Below are 16,213 nucleotides of genomic sequence, written 5' to 3'. Positions count from 1 at the left end.
CACACACAGAAATTAGTAAATTAAAATTAGTAAATTAACAGAATGGCTCCTCAGAGACAAATTTAAGGCTAAGGAGGCACCTGCACATTCAATATTTGGTCATAGACCACACATCCCACTGTATTCCTGTAACCAAATTAGGAACTACTCCTCCCAAGAGTGTTGGAGGCTTTTTCCCTATATACTGGTCAGAATAATTCTGACACCTTAAAAGTCAGTAAGATTCTGACTTTAGAGTTTGGGTCCTTATCTACCATTCCTCTTGTTCTGTCACTTCTCACAGATGTCTCAGCACTCCTTTATTGCAGTCTGCCAGAGAGGATGTAGAGGGGCATTAATTACTTTCAATTGTAAAATACTTTTCCCCTATGTGATAAAGCATTTAGATCTATGCATGCCAGAAAAGAGGGGCATGTGACTTGTTCATCCCAAGAAAAACCACAATTGCAATTGAGACATTGATACAATCTTTGTATCAATGAAACAATGGACAGCAGCAACATAGATGCCCACTTCCACTTTAGTGTGATAGCTACACATTATTACACTACAATTCCCATTATTATCATTTAGAACAAGCAACTACTATTTTAAAACTCAAATATTCACCAATCATTTTTTGAAAATCCATAGGTAGCCCCATCCAAATGTCAACAGAAAATACCACTTAACATTAGAAAAGTCAATGATAGAATGTGACTGGAGAACAAGATTTTTTCACCTTAACAAAGAAATAATGGCAAAAATAACAAACAGGCAGAACTGACATGCTGGCAGGACAGGCTAAGTAACATATTCTAGATAATTCAATAAAAATGCTTTACCATGTCACAATACAATGTCAATATTACAACATCCTGCTGTATAGGGATAAGTGTGTCATTTTGGGGACCTGCAGGCCACATCATCCCCTATAAAGTCTCCCCAGAAAAAATAGTAGCCCCGGGAGACTTCATGATAAACAAGTTGGAGGTTTTTTTCTCATTTTTCTCAGTTTATTAGAGCAATGAAATTTCACATTTCAAACTTAGAATAATCTATTGAAATACCTATTATATAAAGAGCAGAAGAAATACCAACAGGCACAAAGGAGAACTCTATACACAAAATTTCTGGGATTAAAAGGAGTCTCCTACTAGTATGATGCAAACCCCTTCTACTCCCCACTCATCCAATTCATCTTTTTGCATGTATTGTCAGATCAGTTTAAAACTTATTTGAGGTGAGCTGCATATTGACTTCCAACAGGTTGAAGTTTGAAATGTCTACGAAGCAATGTCATAAAATGGAAATGTTGCCAAAGACAGGAGCGTGTGAATATTGTGTAGCCTGTCAAATGCTCAGGAGCCCAACAAAAGGGTTCATTTCCTGAAAATGGCCATTGAAGGCAGCAGACACACACACAGGGTGGTCTCACCAAAGAGAACTAATACAGGTGGTCTGATGAATTACACACACACCTTTTCCCATTTAAATATATATAACTGTATAGCACAAATTCAAAAAGCTCATTGTAGAGCAAAGCAGATTGTTGGAAAAAGACACAAAAGCATTAACCTGTATAACCAATATAAGCAGCTAAAACTAATGCTGCATACTCCAGGGTATTAAGAATTTATTCTACCTTTCTGCAAAGCAACTGATTTCCATTAGAGCAAAGCATTTCCTATCAGACAAATTTCATAACCACATGACTCAGGATTGACTGTGTAGTAAACCCTTTGATAACAATACATTTGGAATACTACATCTGTTTATTTCTCCTAATATTAGTCAGTTATTTATGAAAACACATGCAAAGGATAGTTTCCATTTAATACTATTCCATGTGAAAGGATAGAAGGCACTAAGATTACAAGTGGATTATTCTGAAATAAGAATCCTTTTATTTTACTTATCTTTAAAATTGGCATGCAGGTGACTAAAACCACTTAATCGAACATTTAACTTTCTAAAAACCAGCTAAGAATATTCTTGCATGACATAACCTTAGCAGAACAATCCTCTTAGTATTTTTGCAAATAGTATCCTTAGTATCCTCCAAAGTATTTTTGCAAATAGTATTTTTGCATTATTGAATTCTTTGTAGATGTTAATCATAGCACTTTAATCTCCTGAGTTTCCAAAAACATCTATTCCATTTGTATTAATGGAAGATGTGCACAATTTAAAAAAAAAAGACATTACTGGTGGGAATAAGAAAGAATTCTCTTAGTTCTTAATGCATGAGATGCCATGCACCATGAACAATAAGTGGGATCCACGCTCCTTTATGCCTCAAAGCTGTTAAATATAATTCAGGACTGCTCCTCACCCTCACTGTAGTGGTGCTTTAATTCTTAACCTCTGCTTATATCAGTCACTGTTGCTTTTTTGTTTTTAAACATTTGGCAGTCATGTTAAATAACAGCCATGATGCCATGGGACATCACTTTTTCCAGTGTTATTCAGGGTCTGTGCTATTCACTTTCTCCTTTTCTCTTATCCCCTTGCTGAAACTGTCCACCTAATATATGAAGTCACGTAGGTCTCTCTGCACGTAGTCAACACAACCACAAGTATGAATATGATTTGACTAGTGGTGCATAAACTTGCTGTAACAGCTTTCACAATGTTTGACAAACAGCATCTATATTCTAAACCCCAGCAAAATAAGTGCCACAAAAGAAAATGCAGCCTGACAAAGGCATGTGCACGTACCCACAGCTGCATTCCTAACTCATGCACTCAGCCAGCTGCACTACACCTACAAATATTGGCACATGCCAGTCTTCCAAGTCTAATAGTGCCTAATTTTCCCTAAGCAATGTCACTGGATCTCTCCAGCCTGGGAAAGTTCAAGCTACCCTGGATCAGTTTCAGCAGCAGTCCGAGAATTAGAAGAGTTACCTCTTTGCAGTCAGGATGTCCTGAAAATATCCCTAATAAATAACTGGTGGTATAGAAATCCACCAGCCAAGAGGCAGCAAGCCCCTGCTGCTCCTTCCCATTGCCAGGAAAGGGGGAACCAGCTCCTGCAAATGAAGCAGGCTTCCCAGCGACAGAACCTCATCCTCACCTACAAACTGATCACACCTCAGCTTCTGCAGGTCCTTCATGTCAGCTTGTGCCCAGCCACAGGTTCCCCACAGCACAGAACTCTGCCAGACAAGCTCCTCACACTCATATTCCCCATCAGCAACTACCACCAACTTCCCAAGCAGACACTGAGCTAAGCCTGCTCAGCTGCAGGACAGCCAACATTTTGCAGTGGCACTTTGTACACTGGTGCTTCATGCAAGAAGCCAAACCTGCTCACAGCCACCAGTCTCAGCATTTTGAGACAGGGAAACCAAGGCAGAGTTCAGCTATCAGGTACACAGACCAAAAAAACTCTAATAAAATCTATGCATCCTGATCATCAGTTTAATCTCTAGATATGTTGCTTGTAAATCATAAACAGGATGAAGTTTTTAAAGCTAAGGTCAACTTCATTAGAGGAACCTGAAAAACTGGAATTTCATTTTAAATACAAGGGAAAAAAGCCAAACAAAACACTTTTAAGACCTTCCTACTTTGTATTCCAAACTACACTAAACCCCTTATTTTGTAAGATTTCGATGTCAAGTATCAAAGGGATTAAAAGCTCAATCATACCTTTGTATACCCTAGATCCAAAATATGAACAAAGTGTTCATCTGTGAATTATAGAGCTGTATGGCCATTTATTTTACATCAATACATGTTCCATTTCACACACCACTTATTCCTCAGCCCGTTACTCAAAACATAAGCTCTTTGCCAGTGTGCAGAGTACTACTTACAACAGAAGTTTTAAATATGAATATGAAAAACATCAGATTATATAAAACAGTATCAAATTTACTGTTATCTCTACAATGAAAGTAATGAATCTTATCACCTACTTTACTGGCCAACCCAAGATTTTTAATTAGTTGATTTATATTGTCTAATCAAATAGGTGCCATTTTGTAATGTTTCTCAGTCTTTATAATAAAATATATGAATAATTTTAGTGTTAGATATACGAGTCCTCCTAATTCCAGGCCTGTGTGCCAATAAAGAAATGTCTCCATAAACATTGAGATACATTGACTCATTATCAAGAGATGATTAAGGCTGCTGATCACATATTTCTCATGCTCCAAATAATCTCAGCATCATATAGTTTAAACATGATCACTAAACCTGCTCGTACTTTCAACACACTGAGATAATCAGCCACACGATCCCCATCACGAAGGCTGGAGCATTCTCAGGGCTAAGATTAGCACTTTAAAGGCAACACACAAAAGAAATGCTCCCTTTCAGCAGCAGAGACATCAGACTGGGCTAGTTCTGATTTTTCTTGCATTTAAGACCACTACAGTTTAAAAACAACAGCATAAGATAAAACACTAATGACACTGTTTCCCTGAAACAGGTTCAAATGTCTCACAACTCTTATCATCTTGATACTTTCCTTATATTTAAGTCCTATTTTTTTAACAACTCAGAATAGGTAGCAATTTATTGGAAACAGCTTCCCTTTTGGTAGCCTTAAGTATATTTGATGCTCCCCATAAAAGGACTGAAGCACATCCACACCTTGTCATAGATGAATTAATCTCAAAAGCAGAGGTTTTGCACAGGCAGGTTTGCTCCCCACCTTTCTGTTCCTGAGAACAATAGTGACCCTGCACATGGCGCTGCATCCTTTCAGCCCCACCATAACAGTGCCACGCTCAGCAACAATTAAAAAAGCATTTAGAGGACCTGTGCACCTCTCTCTTACAGCTTGTACCTACTGTAGCTGAAGCAAAAGCCTATCTGTAAGCAGGCAATACAAGCTTAAAAGTACTAATATCGTAGGTATTAGGCTGGAATTCTGTTGGAATGTAGGAGCCTTTACGGCAATTTCCAGATAGAAAAGTCACCTACACTGCTACCTGTGCATTTTAAAGCAACTCTTCCTCTGTTTGGAAGAGCTGCTTCCTTAAATAAAGGCAGAAGGAATTCAGTACCCTGAGTAGTTTTATTTCAGAGAAAGAAAAAAAAAGCCACCTGTATATGCTAACACAGAACTCACAGCAACAAAAGGTGAACAAAAGCTGCATCAGGATTTGGCAAGACAAAGGCACATTGTGAAGCTACTTTACACTGACAACCTGTATAACTACATAAGTATTCAGATATGAATGATTCAAATTTATGTTATAAGCTTTTATTGTAACTTTTTATGAAGACATTCAATTTGTATTAAGGCTAAGACTTTAAAGAATAAAACAAGACCAAAGCAGGATGATTTCACCTCTACAAGAACTCACACGAACAAAAGTGCAATACAATACAGCAGGTGATTTCAAGCTCAATTTCCAAATTAAATAGTCAGGAGAAGGAAACATTCACATATTCACTATATAGAAAGCCTGCCAGCCTCAAAGCTTAACTTGTCATTTCAAGATTAGCTCTACAAATTAACACCACCACAAACTTTTCAAATGAACATACACAGTATCATTATGAATAGAGCTTAATCTGCACAATTTCTCTACGTTTCAACAAAAAGGGAAAGACTTGACACGACATCCATCATGAAACATCCAGGATAAAATCGGGAGGGGGGTCTACATAGCAAACAAGATAAAATTCTGAGTGCCAATGTCATTTAATATGTATCAGGGAATTTTGCCACAGGGTAGTCTCACAAAAAGAATTCCCACCTTATTATCCTCATTTCTCTCACTTACATGTATGCTGGAGAAAGTGGCGATGACCTGGATGTTTTAAGCACAGGAACTGGGAATTTCCAGATAGCAGGAGAGCTCGTTTTCCATTTCAATGGCATGTTGTCACCACGGTACTACAATAACAGTAAACAGCGTTTCCATAACAGACTACCAACTAGGACTTCCATTCCACACGCTACTGACACAGCAGTGGCTGCTGCGAAGAACAAGGAAATGATTCTGCCAATGCCCTTAAACCGATGCTTCCAATCTGTAAAACAGGGCTGTAAGGCATCTCCTTTTAAATCCTGCTGTCCCCTAAAGCAATATGATGATTCTATCCTTCTAACTCAACAATAGTGCCACCTCGTTAGGGAAGCACTGACTGCAGTATATGTTAAGAAAAAAAAAGAAAAGACTGCACTCTGCACATCAGCATAATGCAGCTTTATTTAATAAAAGCAGCTAATTTTTAAAGTACTGTTTCTGATGCTATTGTTCTACCTTAACAGGGACACTGCAGCACTGTACTATATTCTCTTCCTATTAACCTCATTTCTGACCAATGGAAGCAGAAAAAAAAAATGGGTTTCATATGAAAATGAAACAACATACCTACTCAGAATACACTTGTCATCCTCTGAACATTCTTCTTTTGAGCTGCAACAATACAAATGGGATATAAATCTCAGCATAGCCTTAGGCCACGGCTAATAGAGATCAGTGACTAAATTCAGCAGCCTGTTTTCCTCCTGTGCAAGCTCTGACCAAACAATACAAGAATGCCATTATGGAAAAAGCCCATTGCAAAAATCAGTCCTTCTAATCCATAGCTAGGAAGACAAATAAGCAGAAATCGCTGCAGGTTTCTGCATGCTCTTCTAATAGCTTCTGGTTCAGGATGCTCTCATTTTCCTATTCTCATTTCCAAGGAGGAAGAGCAAAATCTCATGCATTTTACAACATGATATGGGAACACAAATATCACTCTGTCTTCTGCAGTAGAGAAGCAGAGACTAGCAGGCTGTTAATAGCAGTCTTTGTAGGAACGCTATCAACAATCTAATTCTCAACGCCCCCCAGCAGCTCCCAAATTGCCTCCAGAGCTGACGAAGCAGATGGGGCCACGCCGGTCCCCAGCAGGGACGGCTCCGCAGCTCGGGGCTCTGCCTGGTGAACTCCCGGGGCTGACGACAGCGGGGAGCAGGGCAGGGAAGCTATTAAAAAGGGACTGGGGAATTTAATAGCATCCTATGCAGGAGCAGAGCATGTTTCTAGGGAAGAGAAGGCAGAGATTCCGCTATACTGATTACCTTACAGGGAAAAAATACATCACCTCTAATGTATCGCCAGAGCAGACCAAATCAACGCTAAGATATTTAGTCTGCAGATTTCAGAATAGTCTCTGTACAGCATGACAATTTTTCTATTCATCAGGACAGCTTAATCCTCTCATTAAAAAGCCAACACCCTGTCACGCTACTTAGCAATAAAGAATTGAACCAGGAGCTATTTCTATAAATGTCTATAAATTTCTTCATTCTAGTGACATTTAACAACACTCTGATAGGGTTCTGTAACAGTGAAACATTTTAAGTTGATGAAATCACCAGGGAATAATTGCTGCTCCTGATCACCATTATTGAAACTAGTTTGGGGCAGGCTGTTACCAAATCCAAAGGCAAGGAATTAAAAAAACACAGGACAACCTCGCTCAAAACCAGATGCACCCCTTGGACAAACAATTGAGGGCCTCTCCCTCTCCTCTGAAGTTCTAAATTACAAATGAGCAGCATTAACCCAGGCAAAAAATTTCACAGGAACTGGGGTGCTGAAGAGACACCACTGGGTATGACAATAGTGCTTATATGCTGTGACTATTAAGAAACAAAGTCCTGCAAAAACATCTATGCAGTTTTAGCACAGTCATACTTTTAGCAAAAGAATTCAAGTATTTACATGCCAACAGGCAGGCCTGGCTACACACTTGGTCAATACTGTGTCCAGGCTCACAAACACACACAACACCAGACTGCTACATCGTGCCAGCTCTGCACTGAAGGTCGAGAAATCAGGTTGAAAGATGATAGATACACCTATTATAATCACAAAGTAAAAAAAAATCATTACTTTGCATTCATATACTCAGCTTTGCTTTTGCATTCACCATTACACAGAAAGTGTCTTAAAATACAAAAAGCAAACACAGTTACTCCCTTGCTCACACAGAGTGCAGCCAGCTGGTAACTGCTTGTAAAGCCTCTGCCTCCACTGCTCTACCACCCTCAAGGAGATCTTCACATGTTTTATTTATTAAGAGCAGCATGACTAATTAAAAAAAAAGAATGAAGTTAGAGACAATCAATGGACCCCTTTTTCAGAAGTAACTCCTGAAATACTCTTTTGATCAGTAAAATAAAATCCAACTCAAGCCATAAAGTCATTCCCAAGCATTGACTGACATTGAAGTCAATCAAGACAGGCACAGAAATCAGTTACTTCTCACTTTTGACCACAACAAGATCGTTCACCCTAGAGGGCAACATGAGTCCTCAAATACCTGCTCTCCTTTGTGTCCTACTTACTTTTCCACTTACTCAACAAACAACATAAATAAAATCTTAGCAGAAAAAACAGTAAACAATTTTTTTAAAGTACAGGAATTCCAAGCACTGCCAACCAAATCCCCTCCCAAAGTCCAGCATAAATTACTCCACCAAACAGTCCATGTATAAAATCCAAAATTGAAGAAAGCAGCAGTGCCAGGTACTCTAAAAATAGGGAAATACTTGTCACTTGCTAAAGAACAACCATGTGAGAAATGAATCACCTATCCACACATAAGGAGAAAAAAAATAAATCAAATCCCATTTTCTTCCTGACAGTCACAGATTGGTTGCATATTCACAAGGAAAATACTATTATTATGTATTTTATGCTTTGCATCAACTATTCCTAACTCAACAGAACATCTCAGAATATAATTCTGATATTTTAATTAAGACTTCAAAATAACATTTTAGCTGCACATTTAAATATATGGGGAAAGTAATCTGATCTCCTTTAGTGTGTTGTACCACTGAATACACATTTTTCTGTTCTCATATTACATAACTTTGCCACTCATCCTCAAATGAAGGATTCTGAGGGCCAAAAGCAGCATTACACCTCTGTGCAGAATACTCCTTGCTGAGAAAATATTTCCCAGTGAAGTGCTCTGAAAACATATCAGCTTGGTACACAAATTGGAGATATGCTTTAAATTTAAAACTCCTAAGTGCTGAAAATCCCATGATAACTGCACAGATTAAACATAATTTCAGGAGCATTTGAGGGGCTTTTCTGTAATTTTCTCACAAGCATGTTCACATTCAAAATTAAAAGCATCTACTATTTATAACTTGCTTGAAGTTACATTCTACTTATTATCCAAGTCTGCCACACATCCTTAATTCTGTGTACAAAAGATGAGAAAGTGTTTGGGGTTTAGGCAACTATTTCCATGTTCATGCTTCCAAAGCTGCACTGAGCACAGACAAGTAACTGACAGAGTATCACGAATTTCTGCACAGAACTCAGCCATAAAGGAAAGGAACAGGTGGCATAAGAAGAACAAAAGTAAACAATGGCACCAAAGGCAAGATCCCAAGATGCCACTTTACAGAGCTGAGACATTAAGAGAGGCCAGAAGCTCCTGGCTGGGGCTGAACAGCAGTGCAGCTCTGATCTCACAGAGAGAGGACTGAAAAGTGCTTGTGATTAGAGAGGAAAGCATTTCCTCACCCTCTCCCTCCATCCCTGCACCTACATCTGCTTCACTATTGACCAACAAGCAAAGTGGGGCCCCAAATGAGAAGAGCAGGCACACAGCATCACTCAGCAAGCACATGACCAAATGACACACAGAGTTCCCCTGCCAGGGCACTGATCACAGCATCTTTTCTTCTGAAAGCTCTCCCTGATTTTCAGAGCAGGAACACAGCTAAAACCACATCCCTTGTGACTCTCTTCCTTTTCTGGGGATATCCTCTTCCTTCCTTTGAATGCTAAGCTGCTGCCACGTTGTGTCACACACAGCAACTGTCAACACATTGTCCTCTTACAGCCCACTGTGTTCACAGTTCTGGGGCATCTGTGCATCCAACAAAACTTTTAAACCATCTCTGCATTTCCCATAAGACTTCCCTTCACAGTTGTTCAAAAAGAAGAAAAAGGCACAGCAGAAAGCTGTACCAGAGCCCAGGCAATATAAAACTGTTCTAGTCTGAAAATATTTATTCTGAGCCTTTGAATGCCACCTGAATTTTTGTATGAAAACCAAGCAGAATAAAAGTTAACTTCTAGAGATGTGCTGGATTTTTATCAATTTGCACAGATAATGAGTTGAGCCTTTTTTCTTCAGTTCTTAAACTGTTAAAAACAAAACTGAAAAAAATACTTGCTCAGTCAAGTGATTTGCCGTGTTTAAAAAATTGCTGTTCCACTTTAACGGGCTACTTACCTCTCTCTCTTTCTTTCTTTTATTCATCTCTTAGGTGTCAGAGGAACTGAAAGCACTAGGTGCAAAGTAGGGTTATGCTACATCACAACTTTCTCAAGTCTTCCAAACCCTTCCTAGCATGACCTGAAAAGTCTTCTCACTTCCAGAACCTCGGGCTTCTTGAGCTTTCCAGAAAGAAAAACAGCCAAAGCTAAGTGACAGTGGGATGTACATCTCCCATTTTCAGCTAGAAATGCAGACAACAGAAAGGTCTTAATATTTGTGTCACTAACTATTTCCTACTGATATAGTGTTTATATAAGAGAAGATGCCAGACTCAACAACAAGAAAAACACCTTAAAATGGTAGCGGTTAGACCAGTAAATATATTCAAAGCTCTGAGATTCTTTTCCCCCACACCTGTGTTCTGAAAACTCATTGATACAAAAGCATGTGTCCATTTTAAAATGCACATTTGTTATGTGATAAAATCCCTGGTTTATGATATTAGCAGCAGCAGAGCTCACTCCAAACTGAAGGCAGAAAATCATTTTAACATAGGGAGGAATTGCTCTCATCATTTTTATATCTTCAGACCACCAGCCTGCTGAGCTGATGCCTCCTACACCACACAAGAGCATTTTGATATAGAAGAAAATAAAGCAGAACCCTCCAAAATCCAGCAAAATATTCCCAAAGGCATGGAGCTCAAATGCAGTAATCATTTCAATATCCAAATCATTTCAGCAATTTAAATATGGCTGCAAAGGCACAAGTCTCGAAACTGAAGAGGAGCAAACAAGGATGTGTAACATTTCTCTACAGGTACCCAAAAAGAAACCTGACTGTGTGATAATTTAATTGGCTTTCTTACTCAGCTCTTTCCACTTCATATGGGTGCTTCTCATGTCTCTACCTCTGGCTTTTTAGACTATTAAACTGCAGCTGTTCCAATTACTGGAAGAGAATAATTAAAAGATGGTGTTGACAGTACTGCCCTATATATGAGTCAGTTAATTAATACAATTTCTTTGACCATATATCTCAAAATATTCATACCAAAATTGATATGAACAGAAAACAAATCTTTGCCTAAGGAGGAATCCAAAGGAAACCACTGCAGTCACATCTGCAGTCCTCTCACAGCAGCACTGAAACATTCCCCAAATACTGAAGTACAGAAAAAGATTGGCCATATGCACCTGGCAATGCTTTTACTGAAATGGCAACTTTTCTAGAAACATCAGAAGTCTTACTTAGAAATCTTACTAAATCTTACAAAGAAACAGTCTTTGAATTTTTTTTTATTTCATTTAAAACTGCTGAAGACAGTTCTGACAATAACACCTGTACTTTGACTTACCTGCTATACTGTCTCAATTTTTTTTTTTTACAACTGGGAATAAAAAAGTCCTCAGACATCAGATGTAAGTTACAGCAGCTTTTAGAAGCAGTTGTACTGTAGACATCAAGGTGCATATGATGGACAATAAATGGATCCATCCATAATCTCATCTCATAAATGGATCAGAGATGCTTACAAAGTAGTTACTAACAAATAAATTTGATTCTTTTAAACTGGGATGACTGCTCATGGAACAAGGAACAATTATAAAGAAGTGAGATAAACTGGGTTTGCAGCCAACCCCTCCTGCTGTCAAAATGCTGTAAGTAGTGCAGGTTCCTGTCTCTACAGCAATATGTGGGGCCCTTTCTCAAATAGAAAAAAAAAATCCCCAAATCTTTAAATATTAAGTTAAGCAGTCAGGGCATGTCCTATGTGTTAACAAGAAGTCCTACAGTCCTTTAACAAGAAGTCCTACAGTTTTCTATCCACTCACTCAACATTTTTTTTATCTGTATAAATGAGGAAAATGCTGCAGTAACATTTTAGGATGCATCAATTCAGTGAAAATTATTATACATAAATATACATATGCATACTATATATATGGGATTGTGTATATAGCATGTGTGTGCATATATATATATATATATATATATATATATATATATACACACACATACACAAACACACTATATATAGACATAGATTATTTCTATATATATTTGACAAATACACATTACCCTGCATCTGACACAGCCACTTCCCCTTCCCTTCCACACACCTCAGATGGGAGAGACTCAAATTCTCACATAATTTTGAGACTACCAAAGTAAGTATATGTTCTTCAACAAACCAAAGATGCTGAGAAGGAATCATGTTGGGAAATTAGTTTCTCCATTTCACACATAAATCAAATGTCCATAACCCTTGTCTTTGCATCATTCATAAATGAAAAAAAACAAACTTATAGTCCAAGTCTGAAACTTCTGAAATTATTCAGCAACAGCAAACATTCAAAAAAACTCATGCCATTTCCTATAAGGTCACAATCCACTATTTTAAAAACTATTTAAGTAAAATCATTTTGCTCAAATTTTAAGTCAGGGTCCCAAAAACTTACAGGAAAAGGAAGACAAGAAATGCACAAATTCAGTCCCTGCAGTATTCACATTTTAAATATTTGGAAGTATTCAGTTATTAAAATATTAAAGCCTGTCTCAGGTATATTTGGTAACTACACAAAGTTTCAGAAATATTTCAAATATTCTGAAGTGTGTGTTTTTTACCATGAAAGTGGGTTTTATTTTATGCCACTAATAGATGTCTTGCATTTTCTTGTGTGTATTCTTGAAGAGAGATTTTTCTAAAACTGAGGTAAGATTTGTCAAGATGCACTGTTAACTTAATTACAAGAAACAGCTTATAATATTAAAAAAACCAGCTTTACTTGGGTAAATTACTGTTATGTAAAATTTATTAGGTAAAATAAGGTCTTGAAACACTTGGTAGGAGGTAAAACCAAAGTGAGCTAATGAAGGTTTCCAATTTTTGATCTAAGTCCATGTACTCTACTGAGAGCACACCACTAAGAAGAAATGCTTTTGAATTAGCACCAATTTATTCAGAGAACCTGGCTCATCTTCCCCATGTGATTATATTTAATAAATCAACACAGAAAACTGAATGCACAGTCACAGCAGCCAGACTGACCCTGCTGAAGATAATTGTCTGAAGCAACAGTTATTTTTATTAGGTCAAACTGTGAACTACAAAGAATTTATTTCTAAACAACTTCTCCACAGCTGTTATAGTCTGCTGGCTGCTCAATTTATTTTAGTAAAGTATGCCTAAACACATTTACACATCAGACTCAAATGCTGCAAATATATTAAACAATTTAGTAATGGAACAGAAGCCAGGACTGAGCACCAGCCATGAACAACTTCAGTATTTTCTGCACCACAGACAGCAAACTGCAAACTACAGGTGTCATGTGTTGGGTAATGTTTTTTGGAAATATTCTTAGAGTGGAAGTTTGTGGGCTTTTTCTTTCATTCTTGCATTATTTATATGGAATCTCTTAGTCTTCTTGCATTCTCTAAATCCTACCATCTTTATCCACTGGAGTGTGTTTTTGTGGTCCTGCACACCTACAGAAAGTAGCCCTGAGGAAAAGAGAAGAGCAGGTGTGGGGAAGCAAGAACAAAGCCTTGATCACTGCTCTTTGTGTGCTTCTGTAAGGACTCAGTTTCATTAAAAGCCAAAAATACAAATCTTTCCATAACACAGGAATTCCTACTGCACTGTCACCTCTGATGTCCCCACTGTGGACACTCCTGACACCTCTATCCAAAGGCCAGAATCCCTCAGGAGGACTGACAGAGAATGAGATTGAAAAGGTTTCAAAAAAGATGCTGATGCTTCAAGTCCAGGTTGTCAGAAATCATTGTGTGCAGCCTGGGAGCCATAAAAACTGCAGCATGCATCTTCCAGGATGCCATGGCCACTGCACTGCAGCTGGCTGGATCCCTTCAAGGAGCCACAAAAGGTGCCATCAATTTAATTACCTGCCTTCAGATACTCTGAAGCATATTAGAGACAAAATTTTCCTAAATACTTAAAGTTCAGCTTGCCTTCACACGGGAACATGTGAAAGTCTTAAGCAGCAAAAAGTTCCATTTTAAATTTGTCACTAATGTTGTTTATGGCTAGTGTTAATTTCTCACATTCAGTGAGTGAAAAATAGTATAATTTCTCTACACTAGAAAAGGAGTTTCAGGACCACAGACTATTTCAAATAAATACCATGAGAACAGGTGAAATTAGTACCAAAACCAGAACAGCTAATAGGCAGTGTGGGAAAAGGAGAGTTTTGTACTAAATTTTCATTGTACAATCAATGAGTGTATTCATGACACAGAATTAGCCCCATCCTAGGGGTCATCAACATTTAAAAAACACTTGCAACTTTCAAAATGCATACCTTGCTTACATTTAGATTTTTCCAGAATACAAAAATACACAATCACAAAAACGATTCTTCATATGAACTCATTCCATTTCTCTGAAATACACCACTATGTTCTACTTCTAAATCACTAAATGTTGAAACTCCTGTGTAATAATTAAATTATAGACAGAAAATTACAAACTGCTTTCATCTTTAGCAGCTCTGAGAACATAAATTTAAGGAAAATTCCACATTTCTTAGGCAAAGTTTTGAAAAACGCCAGTCACTTATTTCAAATATATTGTGGTGGGCAAACATACAAGCTATTAATTCATTTCCAAAAGCAGATTTAAAGTTTTAAAATATTCACTTAGCAGACTGGAAAAACTCTGCAATACCCCTATTTAGTGGCAATCTGGATAATTTAGGATCAAATGAGGACACGCTGCTTTGCATAAAATAATTGTACATAGCAAGAAAAGTACAAGCTGATTTTAGAAAGGCCCATGGAAGAATGGCAGTCTTACTTGTATTTTTAAAAACTATGAACTATTTAAATGAAATACTTTCAATACTTATGATTACAAACCTTTTTTTATATAACTTCAGACATATGACTCCTGTTCAAAAGTGCAGTTCAGTGCATCTCACCAATGTCCATGTAGCAGCTTTTACAGGTCATTTTACCAGCAGTTCCCTACATCTTTATTGAGAAACGTGGCCACATCTCTTTACCTGGCAAAGTCCCCTTCAGAAACAGCCCCCTTAGAATTGAAAACAAATCAGTGAAGCTCAGAGGAGGAGAAGACTGCAGAGAGGTGGGTGGGAGGCTCAGCCCAGTGAAAGCCACCACCAGCACAGCTGCACCACTTCATCCCACCCACATCATCTGGTCAGGAAAAAAAGGGCCTAAATTCTGCAAATAACTCCAGGCTCCTATGCAAAACAGTCACATCCTTCTCATCTGTGCTGCTCTAGTGAATCACAGCAGGCTCAGGAGAGATCACATTGGAGAAAAAAAAAAAATCAATAGAAGTGCATGGTGTAGAGGTCCTTGGGGTGAAATAGCATTGCACAGCTGTGATGCATGAAGACACAGTGCAAGAGTCAGCTAAACCAAGAAATATCTGTATTTCAGCACCTTCTGCAGCTGCAGGAGTGTACTTTTCTACAGCTGAAGATATCTTTTTGAAGCATACATAGAGAACACCAAGCAACCATGATAACTTTGAGCTGGGACAAGCCCTTCACTGAAATAGTTCTAAGTAAGGCAGTTGTAATTCAGGGCTTTGTCTGCCAGAGGGAGCTGAAGGAAAGTGAAAAAAATCCCATGTATCTCATTCCTTCAAAAGTTTCAGGGTTGTCCTACACGTTACAATTAAGGATTCTAACAAAAAGAGGGTTTAATGTAAAATCCACCCCAGCTGTGCAGCTGTGTCTGCACAGGGCACCCCTGCACTGACACCCCACTACCAAAACCCTGCCCAGTGCCCTCACTCTAGGAGTGAGTCTCTCTACACTGAATGGAAACAATGCCTCCATTTAAACTTTGATGAACCCCACAGTGGAGATGACTGCTCCAGAGACAGACAAACAAGAAAGCATCAAATGAGATGGTATCTAACACCTTCTTACACCAGCTTGTCAATAAATGCAGGGCAACACTGCACAAAGACCGAGCTTCCAGTTAGAGCAAGACACATTATCTGAAAATAGATTGGCATTAA

General features: G+C 38.2%; 1 protein-coding gene across 4 annotated transcripts in view; it reads right to left on the bottom strand.

Annotated features, from left to right (window-relative positions):
• KLHL13 (kelch like family member 13) overlaps positions 1-16,213 on the bottom strand; it is an 80,666-nt gene that overhangs the window by 31,581 nt on the left and 32,872 nt on the right. Inside the window, exons 1-2 of one of the 4 annotated variants that reach the window (XM_036401888.2) lie at positions 6,324-6,765; positions 5,730-5,842 (exon numbers count right to left, since the gene is read on the bottom strand). The exons of 1 other annotated variant lie outside the window; for it this stretch is intronic. In XM_036401888.2, coding sequence (XP_036257781.1) covers positions 5,730-5,827 — 98 coding nt within the window. In that variant the 5' untranslated portion in view covers positions 5,828-5,842; positions 6,324-6,765. Of the gene's footprint in view, positions 1-5,729; positions 6,127-6,323; positions 6,767-16,213 lie in introns of those variants that run through there. 2 more of the 4 variants (XM_036401891.2, XM_036401889.2) reach the window with 2 other exon arrangements.

Source organism: Molothrus ater, chromosome 14, assembly GCF_012460135.2.
Source record: "Molothrus ater isolate BHLD 08-10-18 breed brown headed cowbird chromosome 14, BPBGC_Mater_1.1, whole genome shotgun sequence".
Taxonomy (NCBI): Eukaryota; Metazoa; Chordata; class Aves; order Passeriformes; family Icteridae; genus Molothrus; species Molothrus ater.
The sequence above is the reverse complement of the archived record's forward strand: the minus strand, read 5'-3'. Positions and strand labels throughout refer to the sequence as shown.